The 20,181-nt window shown below is 35.4% G+C and overlaps 1 protein-coding gene across 1 annotated transcript; it reads left to right on the forward strand.

The window, feature by feature from the left end:
- The first annotated feature begins 7,540 nt into the window (after positions 1-7,540).
- LOC126592086 (uncharacterized) lies at positions 7,541-10,806 on the forward strand. The gene is made up of 3 exons (XM_050257843.1): positions 7,541-7,842; positions 7,948-8,544; positions 10,332-10,806. Exons 1-3 carry the CDS (start codon positions 7,689-7,691, stop codon positions 10,673-10,675), a joined length of 1,095 nt encoding a protein of 364 aa, XP_050113800.1. The 5' UTR covers positions 7,541-7,688; the 3' UTR covers positions 10,676-10,806.
- Positions 10,807-20,181: the final 9,375 nt, after the last annotated feature.

Raw genomic sequence — 20,181 nt, forward strand, 5'->3', positions numbered from 1 at the left:
ATGCTTCTGGATACTCCCAATGAGTTTGACAAAACTTTGAAATGAGAACTACAAGCATTACTAATGAGATAGTTACGCATACCAATTCCTCGGACTAGCTTCTGGAATGTAGACTTCGGCAGTGACTTCGTGAAGAGATTGGCAAGATTGTCTTTGAATCTGATTGCTTGACTTCAATCTTCTGATGCTCATGCTAATGTAGACACAATATGCTTGGCGTTGACTTCTTGGATCGTTGTTCAGACCCAACAAAGGATGAAAAATGTAGGTCCTTCAAACATAATCTCATGTACACATGTGGCATATGGTGAAGAACTCAAAGGCGTGGTAACTAAGGTCTATGTCATGGACCTTCTAAGATATTGCGGTGATCATAACGATAAAGACATAACCATTTGGAACATGCCTTGTGCGGGTTTGATAGTAACCAGCCTTAGCATAACAAACACAACAAGCACCATTCAGAGGATCATGGGAGTTGGATTCGCTCGAAATGCATAGGGATAAGCCCAATTCCATAGTACTTTCAAGGTAACGAAAAAACGTATTTAACACCAATTTGGTGATGGCATGTAGGCAAGTGTTATTTTTTTTCCAAAAGATTATCAGCAGTTTAGATGTCTGATCTAGTGCCTTGAGCTAAGTATAATAAATGCCAATCACACTTAAAGATGGAAACTCCAATGTCTTATTTGCATCTAGCATATGGGCGATTAGGGGTATTCTCGGAAACAACACCTTCTTGGTGTAGTTAGCCTTCAGGCTTAGATAATGTCGAGTTTTTCCAAGATCTTTATCTCAAATTTTGATTTCAGGTGTGAGGCAGGATGTCATCGACATAAAATGCAACTTTATCAATTTCGAATTTTGTACACGCAAGGGCAGATATCCCTAACTACTCAAATATTCACTTAGACGGTTGTACCATATCCGCTCGGACCATCCTGTCCATAAGGTGAAAGCATCATCTAAATCGAAAAGGTGTTCTATGGTATAGAACTATTTGAACCAGTTTATGTAATTCTTTGGGAATCTTACATGTAAATTTAGTATCGGGATCCCAAAGATACGTTACAACCACATTTATAAGTTGTAAATCAATCCAGGGCATATAAGGTAAGCGTTGCACCATAAGACAATGTTATAATGCACAATTTCATTCATCTCATTCGAAATGGATTGTTTCTTTCCAGTTGATCAATCAGTTCCACGTTGCCATCAATCAACAGGACGCAGTTCGATACGTCGTTTTTCATTTATATCGGTAGCTGCCATATAAGTGAAACATCATTGATGATGGTCTCATTTCATTTCCATATCTCATTCAAACTAGTATACTGGACTAAAAACTTCAAGTTGAGATTAATTTCATAAGATGGAAATGATTGAGACAACAATCGAGGAAAGGATTCGTTTGTGCCATGTTCCTCCACTTTTGAGGAGGTGAATCCTTATAAATGAGTGATCTGTTGTGCATCTAGAAGAGGACATATTGATTGGCTAGCCACCAGTGTACTTGGCGACCACTAGGTGCGAGGAATCTCCTCGTACACTTAGTAGTGTCCCTGACGTCAGCCCTTCTGGAAAAAAAAAAAAATGTAAGGACATCCTCCCTTCTGGGGAACAAAAAAAGTTTGTTAAATATGTGGCACAATTGGCACATAAAATGAACACCCAAAACGTGTAATTACAAAAGTTTAAGTTTGTACCCAGTTACCAATTATAACGTCAAAATATGATTGGGTGTAATGGGCCTCATAACGCTATGCAATATTACATATCCATACGCATAAAAACTGGAAGCTTGGTGAGCTCACTACCAAGTGTCTGCATGATCATTGAAAGCAAATAATGATTGCTTTCTACAAGACTTGATAACTCATATATTTCATGCATTTATACTATTCATTTCTAGTCTCTTTGTGATGTTTTTGAGTTAAACCTGTTGCATTTTACCTTATTTTGTGTTAGTGTGTAGTTACATTTACTTTAGGATCAATTTCAAGGCAAAAGAAATGAAAACATGCCATTTTTGAGGTTGACCCTCATTCAAACGTGGAAACAAGTTTAGTGGCCTGTTTTGAAGCCGAAATAAAGAATCCAAGACGAATCTGGCTTGTTAGAAGACCAAGAACAAAATGGGAAAGGAATTGGGATATCTAGCCTAATTTGGAGGTGCCAAATAAGGCAAAAACATGTAAAATAAAGACTAAGTTGCTGGGATCACTTTGGAATATCTTGCAGCCCCATTTAGCATATAAATACTAGGGTTTCATATCACTTTTACACAAGCCCCCCTTGGGGTCGCCCAGAGCTCTCTCTCTTTTCTTTCTTTGGCCTTTTTTCCAGAAACAAAACCCTATTTGCCTTCGCCATATGCCACCACGGAAGAAACCACGTAATCGCGTTGTTCTTGAAGAAGTTCAACATTAGAATTGCTTCAAGGTGGTTTCTTCTACGAACTTTAGTTTCACTCATGTTGTTCTTGATATTTATATATTTTGTAATCATGTTGTGTAATTAAGTTCATAGCTGGGAATTTCGATGTAGCCTTACAAAACTACTCTATGTTATTAAGTTAAAGTATTCAAACTACCAATTTGTGTTCTTGTTTCATTCATTGGTTTTATAGTTTAATTTGTTTGTTAATCTTAATGTTTGATCACCATTAGGGGTGCTTATGAATTATTTGATCAAGGTTATAGTACACATCATGCTTAATCTTGGTGGACATGTGAATGAATGAAGAAACTGCTATGCATACATCCTACCATGTGATTTCTTTGGTTCTTTGAAGTTTTCTTGTTCTTAATGGATTATTACTTGCTAATCTAAGTTGAACATCATAACTAGGTTGCAAATTAGGAGTACTTGATCACAACCACACATTAAATGGATTCTCATAAATAAGTAAAATGAACCCTAGTTGCAGATTGGATAGTTAACGCGTTTTGACTTAATTTTCATGGAATTGACTTGTAATGGTGAAATTGGTATCCCTAGTTCCGTTCCCATCATTTCTGAATCAATCTATCATTCATCTTTATCTTGTCTTGCATTTTAAGTTACTTTAGCTTTCAAAACAAAATTCTAAATTCAGTTTTCATTTTCATTGCTTAGTTAGGGTTCTCATAAAGCTAGTAATTTGTAGAGTTCTAATCAGTCCATGTAGTTCAACACCGTTACTTGTGCCATTATACTATCCTTATATTTGCACTTGAAAGGAACACAACAAGACTGTGGGTGTGAACATAGGGAATCAATATGTTCAACCCAAAGGAAATGAATCATTAATTTTTTTTGATATAAACTCTCCGAAATTATCTAGTGTTTTTGACTTTATGGTAATCGGGGTGGTGAGCCCACAACCTAATAATTGGTACCAAGAGTCTAGCAAAGCAGCATTAGGTGTGGACAAACATGTGAGCAATGTGTAGATATGTCAACCAAAACCATAAAATAATTAAATGGTCCACATTTTGGTTAGCTTAGTCCACAAATATTTCCTTGAATTCGCTGTAGAAAGGCGGAGGATCCGTAAAGGCCATAGGCAAGTAATTGGTTTGCCTATTAATGATCTTAGTAACTGGGCTAAATAAGTTGCTCAGTGAAGATTGGTGAGCATGCTGGGCAAGGCATGCTTTTAGGTACGATATCTTTACTTTTGGTAAGGGGATGTACTATACGGCGCATTACTGATCATCCTGGAAGTTTTAAACGTTCATGCCACATCAAGAATTCCTTTACAATGTGAATGGTTATGATGTACAATCTATTGGGGAGGTGTTACATCTTTTTTAGAATATGCTTCTAGACCATGTTATTAGGAAGTGGTACACAAAGGAATTCAACTCCATTTTCTAGTGATTTCTATGTGATGATAGTTTTCTTGAATATACTTAAAGCTCAAAGGCATTCTTCTAGAACCAAGTGAGTATAAGGCTTACCTTTATGGTAAAAATTAGTATAATTGGATAACATCATATAGGCAGTGACATGCCCATAATCAGGTTGGATAGGCTTGAAAGGGTTATCATAGGGGGTGATTAGGTATAAAGTTAGCATATGAAACCAAACAGCTAACTTTTCCACAAAACATACCTAAGCATGAGTTAATTGGATTCTTCACATGTATTAACTTGGATCAATTAACTCATATTCTAGAACAGTAATGTGATCTAGAACAAACACCAAAATTAAATTTGGGAACATAAAATTTGTTCACATAGTAAACCAAAGTTATTAGGGGGGTTCGGTCAATATGGCCTTCAATGTTAAAATTTTTCTCACCCAAATGTCTTCGGTAGAGGAAAATTATTCTCACATATTAACTATGGGAATGGTACTCCTTAATAGCATTGGTAGAGGTATAGACAAGTGCATAACCAATGATCTATTCTGTAAAAAATGGAAGTAAATTCTGAAGGGTTGAGGTTCGAAAGTTTTATCATGTATTCTTGAAGTTTTGGGCCCTAGGTGCCAAGGAATCACACTTCTAACTATAATGCCTCCCATTGGTAGGTTCTGATTCTACCTTATGTTGTAAAACAAACTCGCAAAATAGGTGTGAGAGAAAGAGACATACCTCGGCTTGGGTTTGGAATAATTCAGCCGAAGTTGGAATGGTTGTTCAGTACACTTTGCTGAAGCAGAACATGTCATTCAGTAGGCCTTTACAGAAGTAGAGCATGCCTTTCAGTGAATCCCTGCCGAACCAGGATACCACCATTCAATATAGTCTAGCTAAACTGGGTTTATATTGTTCGGTACTTCCCAGCTGAATCATTAGGTACCTTTCTCTCACAGTTGTCGCAGTAATCAGATCCGAGAATTTGATAAACTTTCACTCTCTACACTACTGCTTCTAGAGTAAGTTAGAGACATGGAAGGACGAGAAAAACTTCTCCATTCAAAATTCAACCGGATTCTATAAATTTTAGAATTGTACCTATTCATGAAAGTAAAGGTTTCAATCATGTCTTACTTCAGGCAAGAAATCATATTTTCATGATTGAACAATTTATAGGAGCGAATGAAAGAGCCATGGAATTCTCGTTAGTGAGGTACTTCCATTTGAAATGCTTCATCATAAATCTTCGAATGAAGATCATTGCGGAGGCTTATTTAGCTCTTTCACGCCATTCTTGGCTTCATTGATTTTGCAGATTTACGTAGTCAAGTGGAGCTTCACATCTTGTATCCACATAAAATAGTTTTCTGTTATAAATTTCCAAGACCTTGTTATAGTTTGACAATTCTTGTAATGGAGGGAACAAGATTGTGATTTGTGCTCTAGGAACTAAAATCTCTATAAGCATCAAAGTTAGTACATTCAAGTTCTAATACATTATTTGGTTTAAACGGATTAATCGTGGAGAACTTCGGGTCTCAACATGAGTGGTGCGTGTTAGGAAACTTCAGGCTTCTATAACACCTTTTTGAAACTTCAGGTTCGGGAGTATGAACTTCAGGTTCATAATACCTGCAACCAAACACAATATATACAACACAATATATAAAGCAATTGAAAACAAATATAATGACAGTGGATAGCTTTAGGACCCTTTGTGTAAAAGTTTAAGGAACGTATCTAAAAAATATGGAGGTTCAGGTCCAAAAATAAAGGGTAAATTACATAGTAGCCCCTCAAGTTTGAGGTCTATTATAACCCCATACAACATCTTTAAAATATTTTACTTTCATACCTCAAGTACTATTTTATTTCAAAATAATACTTCTGTTAAATTTTCCATCCATTGATACGTTAAATGCTGACGTGGTTGCCACATTTATGCAACGTGGCTACCAAATATGTGCCATGTGGTAATTTTTTTTAAACCTTAATTTTCTAAATTAAAAAAAAAAAACTAAAACCCGTAACCCCCCTCCTCGCAAGCAAACACAGAAACCCCCTACCCCGCAACAAACCCAGAAACTCGTAACCCCCTCTCTGCATTTCTCTGCTGCTTCCCGTCTTTTCCTTCCCTTGCAGATCAAATCCAACGATCTAAACCCCCTAACTTTTCTCTTTGCACCCTAAAACCCACTTTTCCCACCCCCTAAAACCCTAAATCCACACCCACAAATTCCTAAATGGACCATCGCTGGCCTCCCCGTACTGTCAGCGACCTTCGCCAGTTTTTTTTTCTACGGTTCCCGGCTCACCAGCCCGCTGTGCGATTCTCGCCTCAACTGGCTCCAGTGTGGCCCCTGCTCCTATTGCTACCAGCAATCTGACCCGGTTTTCAACCTGGTCGGATCTTGCAGGAGTCGCAGAGCTTAGAGGGAGGAGAGGGAGGGGATGAAGGTCGGGGAAGATGGGTTGCCGATGAGTTCGCAATGGCGTGGGGGGGGGGGTTGCGGGGGCGGCGGCCGTGGAAAGAGAAGGGAGGGAGGGTTGTTTGGGGGTTACAGGGGTGGGGGGATGGGGTCTTAGGGTTGCAGGGAAAGGGAAGGGCTCGGGAAGAAGGTTATTTTTTATTATTTTTTTTTATTTTTTATAGAATATTCAATTTTAAAAAAAATTTAATTTTTTTTGCCACGTGGTACAAATGTGGCAGCCACGTCAACACTTAGCGGATCAATGGATGTAAAATGTAACAGAGGTACTATATTGAAATAAAATAGTAGGTGAGATATGAAAGTGAAATGTTTTAAAGATGTTGTATGAGGTTGTAATAGACCTCAAACTTGAGGGGCTACTATGTAATTTATCCAAAAATAAATTATTATTTTAATTGGCCAGGCTCCGGGCTAACTTGTGGAAATAGGTGGGTTGGCAGAAGCTAACTTGTGTAATTTATTCAAAACTTTCCCTAGGCTACAATCATATAGGATGCATTAATCCATAAATATATATAGAGAAGTTCTATTTGTTTCTTCCCCAAAACTTCCCTTGGGCTATAGCCCACCTTAGCCCTCTTAGTAGTTCCCAATGCTTGTGTGAGAAGCTTACCATGTATGGTGTGTGAGTTTGCATCCTATAACTGTTTGGATTCAGATGTTGTGTGTTTTTTAATGACTGGCCTTGTAGGCACATAATCAAGATCTGATATTCATTGCAATTGCATATCTTAGCAGTTTATCAAATTGTTTCACTCTGTATTTTGTAGTACAGTAACGAGTCAAAGTGTGACAAAGTTTGTAGTTCAAGTTTTGTCACATTGTGACTAGTTACTTACAACACTACAAATATAGAGAGTGAAACAACTTTATATACGGCTAAGATATGCAAATGAAAATATAATACAAGATCTATGACTAAGTTTCTTCCCCTAAACTCCCCTACTGACAGAATCCTAACAGAAGAACCAAATTGGTTTGGAACAATCAATTTCAAAAGCGACATTGATTGATGAGAGACAAAAAAAAAATGAAAAATTAGGTCAATGTCAAAGATCATTTGTGATAAAAACCCTAAAATTAAACAACTCAAACTACAAGTGTAATACAAGATAGGAATACTGAAAAACTGCATGCTAAAAGGTTAATTGTACTTTTTCTTCCTTACCTTGCAAACCACTAATATATATATTACCGTTACGCGCATGTGCCAGCTGCTTGCTGGTCCATTTTCCAGTCTAAAGTGAGAAACATCATTCGATCACGCTCTCCTTTTACAATCCTGAAACAATTTGTCTCTCTTACATCCTCATCACGCCAGGCCCAGGGGAGAAGAGAAATCGTCGATGATGAAACGACAGGATACTAATCTGCGGTCAGCATCTTTGCGCCGTGAAAATTCGCCGACAGAAAATCTCAACGCCAAGACCGTCGGCTGCATGTCCGGCATCTTCCACCTTTTCTCTAAACACCACTCTTCCCGCAAATTCCTCACTTTTGGTCTCTTTCCTTACTATTTCATTTCTTCTCTATCTATATATTTTGTACATTTATCTCTCCCTTTTGCTGTCCATTGATTAATATTTTGTTAAATTATATTTTCAGGGAAAAGGCAAGAGAGGAATGGGATTGGTTCCTCTTCTACAAGATCAAAATCGATAGCACTAATCAAAGGTTCCGCACCCGCCAAACTAGCTGAAACCAAACATGAAGACAAGTCCATTTATATTGGGAGATTCTCAAGCAATAACGTGCCAAGAAGCCCGACTCTGCCAGCAGAGATCCGGCGGTTTAGCTCCCTGGATTCGCCGGCTGAGAACTCCAGAACCCCACCTGCTCTAGTTGCTCGGCTGATGGGGTTGGAGCAGGCTCCGCGGATAATGTCAAAGATGCCAATGCAGGAGTCCATGTCCATCAACAAGAGGCAGCAGCTTCTGGGAGCACTAGAGAAATGTGATGAAGATTTGAAGGCCCTAAAGAAGATCATAGACAGTGTCCGGGCTGCTGAAACTCTCCGATCACCCGCCATGGTGAAGAGAATGGAGGCCGCCGTTGATGACAATAAGAAACGGTTCTACGGTGCAAATTTTAAGTGTATGGAGCTTACTAGTGAGCAGCCGAGTCCGGTGTCTGTGCTTGACGAGTTCACTCATTCGCCTTTCAGCAACCAGCACCACTACAGAAAACAAGTATTAAATTACGGTATGCGCCATGTTCACTCTTTTCTTCCTTACGACAACTTTTTCTTGACCTTTTGCTTTTGCTTCGTATAATATACTTACATTTAATTTGGATAATGTTTGTGTTAACTTACTTGTTTCTCCACGTATGATTTACATATCTTCACCGTACGAACATTATAATTGGAATTGTTCATTCTCTATTTTTATCTAAGATCCTATCTGCAAAAATAATTTAATTTGGATATTTAGTCATCCATATATGTCAAACCAATCGACAATTTAGGTTATGAGTAGCACCTTCATGATGAACTGTTAATTTGTTTGATGCATATGAATAGCTAAAAGATCTCCCAATTGAATGATTTTTTGCATATATGGTCTTTACACAATGATAAAGTGAATGAATGGTTTTGATTATGATCTTCCTATGGTAAAGATGAGTAAATAGCAAGTGAAAGGACAAGTAGGTTTCTTGTGGAAAAAACACAAGCATTATTCTTAAAATTTTAATCTTAACCTTGTACATTAGTTGAGTCATTCATCAGCATCTCAGTCTTTTATTAGTTATCTTTCTTAATTTTTTTTCTGCATATCTCAATATCTAGCGTTTAAAGTATAGGATAATACTTCCCTCAGTTTGGGGATGAGAAAGTCCTCATTTGTATTCAATAGTAGAAAAGTAAAACTTATAAACACTTTTGGGAATTTAATTTCATCCGTGGTAAAGCATATCATTAATCCTAATTATGTTAATTAAGTAGAAACCAGTAGAAGAATATCAATCGGCAGTTTAGAGACTGCATACCCTAACCCTAGTGGAGGGGACTCGATGCTTTTTTCGAGTAAGGTGAATGTTCCAATCTGCACCAGCAAGACTTAGGAATTAGGATTCCAAGTGAATGCATCATGCACCATCATAATCATATGCATACTAGTGGGAAACAAACTAATTTCATCTCTCAATTGCTTACTATTTGCAATTATATTGTCAACTCAATATTATTGCAAATAGTAAAAGAATCCAACTATAATTTTGGTCTGTTGACCAAGCACAATACAAAAATAAATAATATGGGATTTGTATAACTCTAAGAACTATAGTAATATCATTTAGTACTACGGTTTAGTGATATTTATGTTCACTTGTAAGTGAGAGGTCTTGGGTTCGATTCTCGGCAAAGGCGAATTTGAACTATATTATTGCTAACATATTATGAGGCTTAACCCACTCCCCCCACCCTCTTAACATAGATAATGTCGTTTATTTAAAAATAAAAAATAATAAAAAAAAAACTATGGTATAAATTAAGAAAGCTTAATTTGTATGGACCACAATTTTTTGAAATTCCTTCATAATGTAGTCAAAGATGATCAAAAGCAAAAGGAGAGAGCGCGAGACAGACAGATTTACAGAAAGAAAGGAAAAAAACCCTAATGGCTTACCTGGAAAAACCCTTTTTTTGTAGTGTGTGGGTTCCATGACCACTTTGTATGAACTAGTGTATGCTTCAAGTTTTGACCCCCTCTCACCAAACCAAAAGAAAAATAGAAAGAAAGGGAAAAGTGAATGCTTAAAGCTGCGTCTGGCAGCCTCAGCATAGACTGAACTGCGCATGGGGACGGCTGGTTGAGGCCATCATGCATTTTGTAACTAGCATATGCATCGTATGTCTCCACATGGCGCCAGTAGCGCGAGCGGAAGGTTTTTTTTATTTTTTATTTTTATTTTAATAATGCGCGCTCTTTGCGTCTTAAATTTTTCGTTATGTAAACGATATACAATTTTATTCTTATTTGGATGTATAGGACGAGCAGCGGCACAACCTCAACTAAGGAAGAGACCAGGAGAAGAGGACTTTTTGAATCCAAGTATGATTGACAAAATCACAACGGAATCAGTACTTTATAAGAGCCACAACGTAGAAGCACCATCGACACCATTATGGAATAGCAAGGCCATGGTAGAGAGTGTAGCAGAAGTGTGTAGGGACATTGCTTGGGGAGAGAAGAGAGAGATTGGAAGAATAGGGCTGGCTTTGCAGGACCACATTTGCAAAGACTTGGTAGAAGAGATGGTCAAAGATATGGGATCATATACTTGTGTGTATTCACTGCCCCTTGAGGCATGTAAGAGAAGACTACGCTTCTAATTAGTTTGTGTGTATTTTTCTAATATTTTGATTTCGTTATTATGATTTTGATTCTAGAATTCCAAGAGTATAAGACGACCGAGGGTATTGAATTTATTATATTTGTCAATCATGAATTCTATTGTTTCTTACTCTCTTGCAGCCTTAGATACAACTTTTATGTCTTGAACTCTTAATAAGTTCTAATATACGAAATGCTTGAAAGTGATTGAAATTTTTTTTTTATGGTGAAAGTGTTTTTGTATTCCAAGAACACTTGAAGTAGTTTTTAATAGAAACACCAGTTATATATGTTTTTTAGGATTTAATTAATTGCAATTTTACTAAAAATTATCTCAAAAACGCTTTTATTCATTTTAAAAGCACTTTCAAATGCACAGTCGTACGAAAGGTTTGAAGGTGTTCATCAAAAAGGTAAAAACATTGAGCTTAAGATCGGAGTTGACAAACAAGGCAATGCACTAACTTTTTCTGAAGAGTAAATTCTAACTATATGGTCCTTTAACTTTAACTCAATTAGAATGGTCTCTCAACTAAAAATCCATTATCATTGGTCCCTCAACTCATCAAAACGTGCAGCTATGGTCCCTCAACTAAAAATTCATTACCATTGGTCCCTCAACTTTAATTCAACTTGAGAAATAGTCATTTAACTTTAATCCAATTGTAGCAATGGTCATTCCAACATAACTCGTTTTGACAAAAAATTTGACATAATTGACGAAAATGACCATAATTACACACTTTGATGAGTTGAAGGACCCTAATTATATAAATGGTTATTCCAACATAACTTATTTTGACAAAATGTTGACGAAATTGATGAAAAGGACTGTAGCTACACATTTTGATAAGTTGAGGAACCAGTTTTAATGAATTTTTAGTTGAAGGACCATTACTCCAATTTGATTAAAGTTGAAGAACTATTACTACAATTTACTATTTTCTGAAATACAAAAAAAAATACTTTTAAATTATTTAGGATAAAGCTTCAACTATTAGGACATGTGAGAACAATCTTTTTGTTTTCTTTTCAAGTCCAAGAACAAGTTTGAGTTGATGCTGCAGTTATTTACTCCATGGTATAATCCCATCATTGCACATGTTGGCAATAGTTCGACTGTATTTCATTCCGTAATTTGAGAGTGCTCCATAATATTTCTCATAAGTTTTCACCTGCATGGAAGACGACCACATTAACTAGCATCAAAGAGCTAGTTTTAACTAGTTATCAATATTTGGTCACAAAACTAGTTATAAACAAATAGATCATGTAATTGAACTTGTAGTTCATGGATAGCAAAAAAAAATTAAAAAAAAATTATGAAGCTGACACGTGAACTTTCATCGGTAATTGACGAGAATCTCCTTATTAAATTAGTAAGACCCACATTTACTCCACACGCAATTCAATCTTAAAAAAGACCTAACCTGCAGACTACAACTCCTCTAAGCTCATCTGCTCATGGAAAAAAGAAAAGTCAAAGGAATTAAAGATAGAATTAATAGCTAAATTAAAGATAGAATTGATAGCTATCACTATCTTTAAGCTTTCTTATTGAAGACCAACTGGATATCAACACATGACATGAAAAACGCTACACAATTAAGCACTAAACTCCCTTTTAGAGAAATTGGCTCAAGTATTGGAAAAATCCATTAGTCAAGCCCCCATTTCGTGGGCGCATGGGGTATCTCCTGCGTTACCTGTTGCACACGTTGGATAATAGATCCATGAGAAGATTTAAGGGTTAATTACACATACATCACCTGATTTCTTTTGTATTTTCACAAAGCCCTTTCAGATTTTCAAGGTATCATAGACACCCCGACGTTTTTCAATCATTTCACAAACCTCCCTCCATGACTAAAAAAACCCTAACCGTCCAGTGTTAAATACAAAATCCCTCCAGTGTTAAAGTAATATTTGGTTATAATTTTCGGTTAGACTATTCCTATCATATTAAAAAACCCTAACGATAGTTTTTCACCGTATAAAACCACTTTTTTGTAAAACAGTCTGCAGCGTGAAAACTAGGCCCGGCAATTCCTGACACGATCTGATAACTCGACACAACACGACACGAAATTAACAGATATTTGGGTCGACACGATAATGAATCAGGTGTTATCGGGTAACCCGATAAGCACCTGTTAAGATAACGGGTTGGTTCGGGTATACACATGGGTAACACGATACACGATAAACAGAATATTAATTTAATAATTTTATAACCCTAAAAAATACTATAATAATTATATATATTAATTTAACAATTTTATACCCCTAAAAAGTTTAAAACTATAATAATTATATATATATATATTAAATTAACTATAATAATTATATATACTATAATAATTATACCCCCAAAATATTAACTATAATAATTATATGTATATATATATATATATATTAAGTTTTAAATTAAATTTTATATCCCTAAAAACTATAATAATTATACATACAAAATAAATAGATTTAAATCTACATAATATATATATACACACACCATTGAACTTGATGGGATACACGAAACTAATTTCAACGATCCAACCGTTAAACTTGTTTGTATATGCTTCGAGATCGCATCAGCAAAAAATTGCAAAAAACAAACATTCAAAGATCAAGTAATAAGACAAAACTTTTCAACGGTTATAAAACAAAAAATCACGATTTAACGGTTATTTTAACTCCGATTATGAAGATTTTTTACAGCTCCACACGTTGACCCAATATGAATACAATGAATAAATTCGATTTTCAATTTAAAATATTTACACAAGTGGATACCACAAAATCTTATGTTATGCTTAATGAAAGTATAAATAAGATCTAAGTGTTAGTGAATCTATCGTTTTGATGAGATACGAATTCTATGAAACTAATTTCAACAATCCAACTGTCAAACTTGTTTGTATATGCTTCGAGATCGCATACGCCAAAAATCACAAAAAACAAACATTCAGGGATCAAGTAATGAGACAAAACTTTTCGATGGTTATAAAACAAAAAATCACGATTTAACGGTTATTTTAACTCTGATTTTGATGATTTTTTACAACTACACTCCTTGACCCTATACGAATACAATGAATGAATTTGATTGTCAATTTAAAATATTTACACAAGTGGATACCACAAAATCTTATGTTATACTTAATGAAAATATAAATAAACTCTAAGTGTTAGTGAATCTATCGTTTTGATGGGATACGAATTCTATGAAACTAATTTTAACGATCCAACCGTCAAACTTGTTTGTATATGCTTCGAGATCGCATATGCCAAAAATCACAAAAAACAAACATTCAGAATTCAAGTAATGAGACAAAACCATTTGATGGTTATAAAACAAAAAATCACGATTTAACGGTTATTGTAACTCCGATTTTGATGATTTTTTACAACTACACTCCTTGACCCTATACGAATACAATGAATGGATTTGATCATCAATTTAAATTATTTACACAAGTGGATACCACAAAATCTTATGTTATACTTAATGAAAGTATAAATAAACTCTAAGTGTTAGTGAATGTATAGTTTTGATGGGATACGAATTCTATGAAACTAATTTTAACGATCCAACCATCAAACTTGTTTGTATATGCTTCTAGATCGCATATGCCAAAAATAACAAAAAACAAACATTCAGAGATCAAGAAATGAAACAAAACTTTTTGACGGTTACAAAACAAAAAATCACGATTTAACGGTTATTTTAACTCCGATTTTAATGATTTTTTACAACTACACTCCTTGACCCTATACGAATAAAATGAATGAATTTGATCGTCAATTTAAAATATTTACACAAGTGGATACCACAAAATCTAATGTTATACTTAATAAAAGTATAAATAAACTCTAAGTGTTAGTGAATCTATAGTTTTGATGAGATACGAATTCTATAAAACTAATTTTAACGATCCAACCGTCAAACTTGTTTGTATACCCTTCGAGATCGCATACGCCAAAAATAAAAAAAAAACAAACATTTAGAGATCAAGTAATGATACAAAATTTTGTGACGGTTATAAAACAAAAAATCAGGATTTAACGGTTATTTTAACTCCGATTTTGATGATTTTTTACAACTACACTCCTTGACCCTATACGAATACAATGAATGAATTTGATTGTCAATTTAAAATATTTACACAAGTGGATACCACAAAATCTTATGTTATACTTAATGAAAGTATAGATAAACTTTAAGTGTTAGTGAATCTATAGTTTTGATGGGATACGAATTCTATGAAACTAATTTTAATGATCCAACCGTCAAACTTGTTTGTATATGCTTCGAGATCGCATACACCAAAAATCATAAAAAAAAACATTCAGAGATCAAGTAATGAGACAAAACTTTTCGACGGTTATAAAACAAAAAATCACGATTTAACGGTTATTTTAACTCCGATTTTGATGATTTTTTACAACTATACTCCTTGACCCTATACAAATACAATGAATGAATTTGATCGTCAATTTAAAATATTTACACAAGTGGATACCACAAAATCTTATGTTATACTTAATGAAAGTATAAATAAACTCTAGGTGTTAGTGAATCTATCGTTTTGATGGGATACGAATTCTATGAAACTAACTTTAACGATCCAACCGTCAAACTTGTTTGTATATGCTTCGAGATCGCATATGCCAAATATCACAAAAAACAAACATTCAGAATTCAAGTAATGAGACAAAACTTTTCGACGGTTATAAAACAAAAAATCATGATTTAACGGTTATTTTAACTCTGATTTTGATGATTTTTTACAACTACCCTTCTTGACCCTATACGAATAAAATGAATGAATTTGATCGTCAATTTAAATTATTTACACAAGTGGATACCACAAAATCTTATGTTATACTTAATAAAAGTATAAATAAGCTCTAAGTGTATATGCTTCTAGATCGCATATGCCAAAAATCACAAAAAAAAACATTCAGAGATCAAGAAATGAGACAAAACTTTTCGACGGTTATAAAACAAAAAATCACGATTTAACGGTTATTTTAACTCCGATTTTGATGATTTTTTACAACTACACTCCTTGACCCTATACGAATGTAATGAATGAATTTGATCGTCAATTTAAAATATTTACACAAGTGGATACCACAAAATCTTATGTTATACTTAATGAAAATATAAATAAACTCTAAGTGTTAGTGAATCTATCGTTTTGATGGGATACGAATTCTATGAAACTAATTTTAACAATCCAACCGTCAAACTTGTTTGTATATGCTTCGAGATCGCATACGCCAAAAATCACAAAAAACAAACATTCAGAGATCAAGTAATGCGCCAAACTTTTCGTCGGTTATAAAACAAAAAATCACGATTTAACGGTTATTTTAACTCCGATTTTGATGATTTTTGACAACTACACTCCTTGACCCTATACGAATACAATGAATGAATTTGATCGTCAATTTAAAATATTTACACAAGTGTATACCACAAAATCTTATGTTATACTTAATGAAAGTTTAAATAAACTCTAAGTGTTAGTGAATCTATCGTTTTGATGGGATACGAATTCTATGAAACTAATTTTAACAATCCAACCGTCAAACTTGTTTTTGATTAGGCTCTTATTTTCGAGTGTAGATGTAGTACTTGAATGACAATTATGTTTTAATGTTTTGAAGTAATATTTATGTGGTAATGTGTGGTATGTGCAAATTTAAGAAAAAAATATATTTTTCTTAACGGGTCATAATGGGTTGGGTCACTTTACCCGTTGGGTAAAGTGACCCGGCCTGTTAAAGACCCGTTAAGATAACAGGTGTGACACGACACAACCCATTAAGATAACAGGTGTTACACGAAAACGACACGACCACGACAGACACGACCCGTTTGCCAGGCTTAGTGAAAACGATCTGCAGTTTCCCATTATGCTTGTTTGCTTTGAAAATTAAGCTTTCATCAATTTTTGCTCCAGACTGATAAAAAAATTATTAAAAAAAAAAGGAAAAAGGATTACCGATATCCACGTGAAATGGCCCCTGGTGATTCGCCAAATTGAAGGTTGGTTTCACACCTGGTTTTCTATATATTCCCTCATCCAATGCAATCAGAAATGTCTTTTTATAATTTTCATCGGTTATTTCATATGTTGAAGATATTGAAGCTAATGAGGATGAGAATGAGGGTGAAGGTGATGATAGTAGTGGTGAAGAGGGTCGAGCACCTGAAGATGTTGGTGACGGAGAAAACGAGGCGTTCCTATTACGACGAAGATTTCTTCGAAGAGGGCTCCTCAGCTCTTAGCACAGCTCCCCAAGGGATTGGCACTTTGGATGTGTAGTCGTGCTCTTGCTTGGTGATGTGCTTCAAGAAGAGAACAAAGTTAGTTCTGAAATGTGCCTTTATGGGGCCTTAGGTGTAGGCCTTAAGGCTCGCAATCAAAAGTAACTGAGTGCTACGCGTGCCACTACTATCTCAGTATAGCAAATGTAGAACAAGAGTGTGTTTAGTCGATTACTTAAGCCCTAAGTTACTCGGATTTCTTGTTATCAAAGGATAGTCGTGGATGGGTTAAGTCCACATTAAGTTTTTTTTCTTGCCTTGTGACCAAGGACTTTTAGTTCATAATCTTGTTTGTTTGAATGAAGGGAATCCAGATCCCCTTTAAGCCATTTAGCCATCTGCTTGGTTCTTGATTGATATTAAGGATAACATAACTATTAAACTAACCAAATCCAGGTGTAAATGAGGCTCTTAAAGTAGGAAAATAGGTGGATATGACTTGAATACATACAGGAGAATGCATTACGTAATAGATCTGTATATTCAGAAAACAAACAAAGAGATTCGGGCAAGATTTCACCTTGTCTGTCAAGGTTGAACTTCTTGCAGTCACTTATCTTTGTGATTATAGGGGTTTATATGCTAAAAATCGATGGATGGTAGACAAGTTTATACAAGGGAATTGATACTACACCACTGAAAGAGATAGCTGAGCTTTTAGACTAAAGAGAAAGATAGCTTGTCGTTAAAAATGATTGAATCCGGGTAGATTTCAGCTTTTGGATGCAAATCTGGCTTGAGAGCAAAGTTTGTATGTTTGTTTGTTTGATTGGTTGAGTGTCCTATCTCTAGGGCCTCTTCCTCCTTTTATAGGCCAATTAGCCCGACTACTGTGACCTTGCTTTTGCCTGAAAGCATTTGGAGGGTAGTGATTCATCATCTTTTTACTTGTATTGTCATTAAAAAGTGCTTTTTGGCTGATTGTGAGTTAGTCTCCATCACCTGACATTTAAATCATTAATGGGGAGATGCCAATTTGTCTCTGGGCCTGGTGCTGGGCTTCAGGCAAGTCTTTTTTTAATTGGTATCTCTGGGCTTCCTCACAATTGCAGCCCAATGTTCAAATATTAACCCAAACAGTGCCCCATTTAATCATTGTTAAATCTGTAACCCAAGACGCTAAGGCCCTGTTTGGCACACCGTATAAGGCACTGGATAGTACTAATAATATGGTGTACGGTGTTTGGTGGCTGTTTGGATTAAATAGGCACCGGATTAAATAATCCGGGCCCATTTTTTTTACACGGTGTTTACCCGCTTGCTTATACCATCCAATTTCACGATATAACTTAGTCGGGCTCTCTTCTCTCTCGGCACAATCTTCCACTTCCTCTCCAGACGCCCTTTTGCTCTCATCCTAGGTTCGTCTTCTCATAGTCTTCTTCTTCGTTTGAATCACAATTCGTCTTTTCAGTTTTCTTCTTCTGGGATTCTGCCCCTCCCTCTATTCTTCCCCCTCTTCCTATTTTTCTTGCAATTGATTGAATCTAGTTATTATTTTCTCTCTAATTATGCAATTGATTATGTAATTTTGTGTTTTAGTTATAATTTTTTAATTTTAGGGTTTGCTATTGGGGTCGAATTTAGGGTTTGTTGTTGGTGTTCAACTTTAATTAGAATTAATGATTGGGTAGAGTGGGAGTGTGCAGGTTCACTTAACTAAACAAAACTTTGTCTCTGGCGCAGCTCCCGTTTCACTCACTGTCTCGCAGCCGCAACGCAACCATACGGACAATAGGGTAAGCCAATTTCTCTTCGCTCTTGTTCTCTGTCTCTCATTCCCCATCACCGTCTATGGCCTAGAAATTAGATCTCAATTGTTGTTCTTCTCAGTTTTTGCATCACTCCCTATCAGCTTTTATCCATTTTTTAATTTTTATGTGAATTTTACTTTTTATCTGGATATATATATGTGTGAATAATTTCGGACTAGGGTTGTTGAATTGTTGATTGGCATTTATTCCACTTTGTAAAGTAATTGCCTTTTAGAAAAAAGAGTGTGAGTGAGAAATAGAGAAGAAAGGGAGAGTTGCTGCTTTTCTGATGTTTCGGCTTAATTTTGATGCAACATGACACTCAATTTTGATGCAACATGAGGTGATGAATATATAATGCTTTGAGATCGTACAAAGTACCTCATAGACTAGACTTCTTTGCTGCCCAAACCATTTCATTACTCTCCATTGTATATTTGCTCAGTAAGGTCCATGCAGTATGATCAAATAATATAGAATTTAATTGATTATTAGACAATCATTGGGCCCTAAAAGGCTTAAGCAGTTAGGGAATGGACCAACAAAGACAGATCAATCCCATGTGGTTTGCAATTTAACAAATAATACGGGTATAGAGAAGATAGATTTCACATGTCATAAGAGCTCTGATACCAGTGACAACCACAAATGCCAAAAAGGAATGGGAAAAAAATAATATCAATTTAACAAAACACAAGGCAGGAAACTTAACTCAAAACTAGTACCAAAGTTGCTTGTATCTTTATATGAATCAATAAAGCATTATATTACAGTCTAAAAGCTAAGAGATCACCTCACAAATAAATTTGTCCCCATGTCCTAGTTGACCATATTTGTTCCAACCATATTTTTTGGTAGGACTTATTAACATGCTTCCTTCCGTTTTCAGTGTTATTATGCATTCATGCTCCAGTTACTTAATTTTTTGCCACTATCTAATAATGTTATTTTATATTTTCACTAGACATGGATGAAAGAAAGATTGTGGCATGCTTCAATGTTAAGTTGTGGTACTTGAATATTGTGACTTGGTTGATGATATGGTTCATGATGAATCATAATTCAGCTAGAAGGCGGAATCGGCAACTTGCACTTAGAAATCGCACATTTGTTAGGAGAATGGTAGGGTCACCCTATTTAGATAGCATAATAGGATATGATGATGTTCAGTGTGTGAACCAAATTAGAATGGATAGAAAAACATTCCATTATTTATGTCAGATGCTTCGTGACCACGGTAGAGTAAAATTGGATGGTGTAGTGACAATGGAAGAACAAGTTTGCATGTTTTTGCAAATACTTGCACATCATGTCAAGAATCGTACAATTGGGAGTAGGTTTTGTCGATCGGGGGAGAGCATAAGTAGGTATTTCAATTCCATTCTACATGGAGTGTTAAGGCTACAAGGTA

Source organism: Malus sylvestris, chromosome 12 (assembly GCF_916048215.2).
Source record: "Malus sylvestris chromosome 12, drMalSylv7.2, whole genome shotgun sequence".
Taxonomy (NCBI): domain Eukaryota; kingdom Viridiplantae; phylum Streptophyta; class Magnoliopsida; order Rosales; family Rosaceae; genus Malus; species Malus sylvestris.

What these genes read in the sequence shown, in the direction of transcription:
- LOC126592086 (XM_050257843.1), top strand. Translation starts at nt 7,689, where the DNA reads ATGATGAAACGACAGGATACTAATCTGCGGTCAGCATCTTTGCGCCGT. An exon ending in CCGCAAATTCCTCACTTTTG is followed by an intron (nt 7,843 to 7,947) that starts GTCTCTTTCCTT and finishes TTATATTTTCAG; the next exon opens with GGAAAAGGCAAGAGAGGAAT. An exon ending in AAAACAAGTATTAAATTACG is followed by an intron (nt 8,545 to 10,331) that starts GTATGCGCCATG and finishes TTGGATGTATAG; the next exon opens with GACGAGCAGCGGCACAACCT.